Raw genomic sequence first — 6,000 nt, 5'->3', positions numbered from 1 at the left:
ATTTTGGCTCATTCTACAAATTTATGATCACCTTTCTAACTCTGTGTTTCGAAGTATGAAAAACCACACTGGCAAAGAAAAATAACAACATGTGGTTTCCAAGCCCTAAGTGCCTTGCTGCCCCACGTGTGTCCCATAAAGCATTGGGGGTTGTCCGAGAGCCAGTCGGGAAGGCGGCATCTGCTGGTGCTTTGCCTGCTCTGAATTTAGTTCCGAGGCTGTGAGTTGAACTCTGTACAAATGTTCTGGATGACCTTGGGAACAACTTTGTAGAGGTTGTCGAACTCGTCCACAAAGAAGGCGTGGTCCCTGGCAGGGTGAGTGGCGATGACTTCCAGCTCGTCCTGTGCAGCCCATGCCACGCCTATGGCATAGGTGATCACTCCTGTGGGGACAAAGGGTAGATGAAGCAAATGTCCCCAAGAGAAAGTACTGAAATGAATCCTTGCCTTCCTGCTGCTCTGTTGGCCATTGTGCTTGAAGGCAACCGAGTCCACAATCAGAAATGTGCCCAAAGCATGAACATCTGCTGTATGCCAGCAGCAATAAAATCGGTATAGTTGCTATCTCATAGGAGTTTACAGTCTTTTGGAGAGAAAAAACAGGAAAATGGAGTAAATGCATGATAAGAATTTCATGTCCAGGAGCAGCATGGGGATGACATTTGGACAAGTGAAACTTTGGTGTCAAATCCATTTCACCTGCCTTCACTAATCAAGGTCGTTTTAAGACTTGCATGTCCTCCAAGTGGCACGTAGCCTAAACAGTAAGATGTTTGTCCAAGTTGTACTCCAGAAACTTGGAGTCAGCTGTGAGCTGACCTTAGCGTCAGCTGCGTCTAGCTCAGCTGAGCTGGTTAAGACAGAATAGGACCACTGACCCTCCAACGGGGCATGCGCGAGTGCCCGCTTGGTGACCTTTAGAACAAGCGCAGAGGCCTGTAGCTTGGTTACGCCTGCGCAGAGCAACACTTCCACACCTTTTTCTAATCACACTCCCCACGCCTCAGACCGCCCTGCTCCTTTACTTGCTATAAATACCCCGAGCTCTTTGCCCTTGGGGCGGTAGATTTGAGGCTGGTTCTCCTGTCTGCCTTGCGAATAAACTCCCTCTACTGCAAACCTAGACAAAAAAACGGCGGCATTGAATTACTTTGGTCTTGAGGGTGACTTTATAAGCCATAGGCTCCAACCTCATTCCCGGTGCAGGAACCCTGCTTGCACAAGGACCTGGAGAGCTGTGACCCAGCATCTGCTCCATCACCACAGAAAAGTAAGTGTTTACCGATAAGGAAGTGGCGGGCAGTGTTGACTGATGCAGGAGGTCATGGAAGATGAAAGGGAAAAGCGCTCTTTGGATTCAGAAGAAACAGAAACAAGGTATTGGTAGCCTTTGAAGAGAGCAGCGGCAGAGGAGTAGATGCCATAGAAACCAAGTGAATTGCTGTGAGTTGAGAGTGAAAAAGAAATGAAGATGTGGGGCAGCACATATAGCTGATTCTTTCCAGAAATGTGGCTATAAAGAGGAGGCAGGTGGTAACTGGAGCTAGAACATGGGGTCAAAGAGAATTATTTCCCTTTTTAGGAAGAGAGGGACTTGAGCTGGTCTAGATGCAAATGGGAACGAGCATAGTAGGATTAAAGGGTTTGGACTGTAACATGGAGCAGGGAGGAGAGGAATTCAGAGGGCAGGGATCTGTTCTCAGTGGGGAAACAGACTGCCTGCTGTGTGGTTCTTGCCTGGTGAGCAGGAGCTTGACCTATTCCCACGCCCCCTCCAGGCTGGCCAGGGCGGGGTTAGCAAGATGGCCATGAGACAGAGGGCAGAGCCTGGGTGAGGGTTTCCGGCCAGGCTCCTCTCCCCCGCCAGCCATTCACAGGCCCCACATCGCTCTCTCCAGCATCTTCCGGGTGCCTTGTCCTGCTGAGCGGAGAGCCATCCACACCTCACGTGGTTCTGGTCTAAGCTGGCCTTTATTTTTTGGCCGTGCCACGCGGCATGAGGGATCTTGGTTCCCAGACCAGGGATCCAACCCGTGCCCCCTGCAATGTAAGCTCGGAGTCCTAACCACTGGACTGTCAGGGAAGTCCCTAAGCTGTTCTTCTGTTGTGGCTCGTTGAGCTGAAGTTAAGCTGCCAGTTCCTTCTCTTACCTCTCCAGTGTCTTTTCTCTGAACACGGTCCACATTGGGAAAAGCCAGCGTTGGGCTTTAGACCCCTGCCAAGTGGCTGCAGGAACAGCTTGGCTGCAGAATGGGGCTTAGACTGACTAAGCCCTCGTTTCTGCTCAAAGATGGAAGGACTGCCCCCCAGTAAAGACAGCATAAGCAGTACTAGAGATTTCTACTGGCAACCCAGCCTCGGCTTGGACACTCCCACAGTGCTCATTGCTTCCATGTCACTTGCATCTATTGGTCCTTGTTCTTTAAAGCTGCCCAGAACATAACAGCACTGATAGTGCCCAGGACATCTCCCTTGATCTTCACTTCTCTTGACGAGTAGGCCAAGGCTACCCTCTGGGTGAGGTGCAAAGGAGGGGCATCTAGGAAAATGAGTGAGTGGAGCTGAACATGAGTGGGACCAGACGTTTGGAAAAAACAGGAGAGCCCTGGGCTTGTCGAGAGCTGCCCCACCTGCGTCCTCCCACTCACTTTGGAACTTTGGGCAGGTTGCTTCTGAGCCGTAAACCATCTTCCCTCTGCTGACATGAGCCCAAGGAGCCCTGTGAAGGCTGGCACGTGGGCCACCTGCCATCCCACAATTATGAGGGCTCCGCACAGGGCAAATCACTGGGCAGACCGTCTGAACTTGGTGTCTGGTTACTTTGGTTTCCAGAAGCCAGAACTGCTGGTTCCTAAAGGCTTGTTTATTTTTACACCCCTCCTTGTTTCAAGCAGGACTAAAAGCAGCTTTAAAGAATATGGAAAATCTTGCATCTGAACCAAGTTTAATGTAGGCAGACAAGAAAACTTCCCCCACAATGAGTGAGTCTGTTCACTAGTACTTATCTACAGGTTTTTGGTTCACTGACCACTCAGTTTACTTCTGTTATCATTACTATTATTACTATCACTTGGGGTTTTCTCCAGGTTGTTTGTATTTTCCTGGTATTTTATGGCACTTTCAAAACTGGTTATACATAGATTCTGTCAAAAAGCATTAAATATGACCGATTTTCTAAATTTACAAAAATAGTTTGCTCACTTTTCATGGTTGTAAATTTTCTGTTGCTCTCTTCCAAATTTTCATATGGAAATATCTCTTTAAATATTTTGAATGAAAATTTCTTTGAGGTCTCCCCCAAACCTCCAATATCTGGTTAGCAGTTGCTTACAAAAGTAGCACTTTTCTTTTAAAACATCCATTTTCTTCAAATTTCTAACACAATTTCGTGGTCTTCAATGGAGATGAAAGCCATGAGTCAAGTTCCTCTTCAATGTGTCACATGTTGGTGTGCCCTGCCTCAGTGTGGGACCTTAACATCCACAGTCACCCACAGGCCATGGTTTGCCATGACACTGTGGAAGCCACCGTGGTGCCCCCTGCCTGACCCTTCTCTGCTGCCCAGTGGGGCCTGCAGTGTTGAACTACACCCCTAACACTCTCCCTGCAGTTCTGAACAGTTTATTAGGTGATAGGCAAAACCAGTGCATAGAGAGACAGTCCCTTCTTTGTCCCACTGGTCCACCAAGCCCCAGAGGGATGCTCAGCCCCAGACTGGTCAGCAAGACCAGCTCACTCACCCTCGTGATGGGCGACCATGGCCGGTATTCGGACATCGTCATAGGACCTCCCGTCAGTGATGAGAATCATTAATTTCCTCTTGTTGGGCTTGGACTTCTTGAAGAGCTGTTCCAGGGCATAGTTGATTGCAGCCCCCGTGCTGGTCCCACCACTCCAGTACCCCACTCTCTTGATGGCGTTGAGGACGTCAGGCTTGGTGCTGTACACGTCGAACCCAAACTCCAGCCGCTGCTCGTAGGTGTACTGCACGGCCCCGATCCGCGTGTCCGTGTCGGAAATCTCAAACTCTTTGCTGAGGTTGGCCACAAACTGGAGAACCGTTCGGAAGTTGCCCGTCCCTACGCTGCTGGAGCCGTCGATGATGAAGCCAATGTCGGCCGAGTTTAAGCAGGTCTTGCTGCAGGCCAGTCGGTCGGTGTCACAGATCCGCTTCACGAGGGGCTGCACGGTCTTGTGGAGGCTGAACCAGTTCTGCACACTGAACGAGTAGAAGCCGTTCGTTCTGCACACAGCCTGGAAGACAGGGGGAGGCCACCCGCCAGGTCAGGGGCCTGGCCACGCCCCCTCGTCACGCCCCCTGACCCCCGGGGCAGGGGAAGAAGCTGGCAGATGCTTGATTTTCTGCACCAGGCCTCCTAATGCGCTCTCTCCATCTCGGTTCACCCAGTCAGGTGCTCACCGGGGCAGAGACCCGTCAAGTTATCCCTGGACTCACTCCCACGCCCTCAGCCAGGTCTCTGCTTTTGTGGAGAGCCATCAGTCAAGCAAATCCACAGGGAGAGGGGAATCACTGGTTTCAGCTTCATATTTATGCCTCCTCAGGCCCCTCTGTTCATTTGTACTGGCAGCCAGCCATGAAGTTGGCATTGGTGGGCATCAACCCAAGAGAGATTAAAGAAAGCTTTTGTTGTGATTGGGAAAACAAAAGGCACGCATGAGACATAGCTAAAGAATTGTTTCCAGAGCAGCCCTGCATCCAGCAGGAAGGGGGTTCCACACATGTGTCAGGCACCACGCTAGATGTTCTTAGATTATCTCACCAACCCCCCAACTTAACCCTACAGGGTGGAATTTATAACCCCCTTGTCATGAAGGAACAAACTGAGGACCAGCTGTGAAGTGACATCCCTTGAATCCTTGAGGCCGGAACACAAATCTGTCTGCTCGTAGAACCCAAGCTCTGTCCTCTGGACAACCCTGCCTCCAGGCAACTTAATATTTACTTGTGCCCAAGTTTGTTCCAGAAAAAAACTCAAGGCACCTGCAAATAAACATTGAGCAAGCTGGTCGGTGTGTTCCTGGAAGTGACTGTTTCCCCCTTGCCGCTGCCTCTCTGGGGGACGGGGTGGGTATGCGTGGGTCACAGAGAGAATCACAGACCTGATGGCTACAATCGAAGGTGTATAATTAAAACCTTATTTTAAGACAAGAAATGACTTTAAAATGTCCTAGGAAATATACTTTAATTGGTTTGTAAAAACCTAATGGGGTTCACAAAACTTTCCATGGCTTAGGTGGCATATGAGATGGGTGTTGAGGCTGAGCTGAGTTGCAGCCAACGGATGGAGAGGAGGGATTCCCCACCAGGCAGGCTGAGTAAGTCACAGCAGGACGCCAGGTGGCTGGAGCTAGGAAGATGCGCTGGGAATCTGGGTTAGGACCACACTCCAGAAGACCTTGGGAATAATAGGGAATAATGAAGGATTTGAAGCAAGGACCCCACAGGACTGGGAAAACTCTTCATAAACATGAGCTTCATTGTGAAATCTAAACTGGAGGGAGAAATAATAGATGTAAAGTAGTAGTTGAACTGGAAAGGTGGCACTGGGCATGGGAAAGAGTGGACAGACGTGAGATACGTGACATGGGAGCTGACAGGGTGTCCTGGGGTGACTCTGGGTGTCTGAGACAGCTGTGGGGCCTGTATGTACAGTCCAGAGGAGGAAAGAATTTGGGTGGGAAAGATGATGCACTTGGCATTTTGCACGTAACGTTTAAGGCTCTTGGGGACATCGGGTGGAGACTAGTCAATCAGCTGGAAACAAATGGCTATTGAGCTCCGGAGAGACCAGGGAGGGAGACATACGAGCGTATCATTGCCTGTGAGCAAAGGCTGAAGCTGTGGCCCTGGGAGAGGTTCTGGAGGGAGAAAACCTAGTGAGAGCAGAGGAGAAGGCAAAGAACTGAGCCCTGGGGAAGTCTACACTTAGGGTACAAGACGGAAAAGAGGGCTTCACTGGTGGCGCAGTGGTTGAGA

General features: G+C 50.2%; 1 protein-coding gene across 1 annotated transcript in view; it reads right to left on the bottom strand.

Moving 5' to 3' along the window:
* Positions 1-206: 206 nt before the first annotated feature.
* VIT (vitrin) overlaps positions 207-6,000 on the bottom strand; it is a 116,008-nt gene continuing 110,214 nt past the window's right edge. The window contains exons 13-14 of the mRNA XM_024753557.1: positions 3,743-4,256; positions 207-385 (exon numbers count right to left, since the gene is read on the bottom strand). Of these exons, the coding sequence (XP_024609325.1) occupies positions 207-385; positions 3,743-4,256 (693 nt within the window). The remainder of the gene's footprint in view (positions 386-3,742; positions 4,257-6,000) is intronic.

This window comes from Neophocaena asiaeorientalis, unplaced genomic scaffold (genome assembly GCF_003031525.2).
Source record: "Neophocaena asiaeorientalis asiaeorientalis breed wild unplaced genomic scaffold, Neophocaena_asiaeorientalis_V1.1 scaffold171, whole genome shotgun sequence".
NCBI classification, from domain to species: Eukaryota; Metazoa; Chordata; class Mammalia; order Artiodactyla; family Phocoenidae; genus Neophocaena; species Neophocaena asiaeorientalis.
Note: the sequence above shows the minus strand (reverse complement) of the source record. Positions and strands in the feature narration are given on the sequence as shown.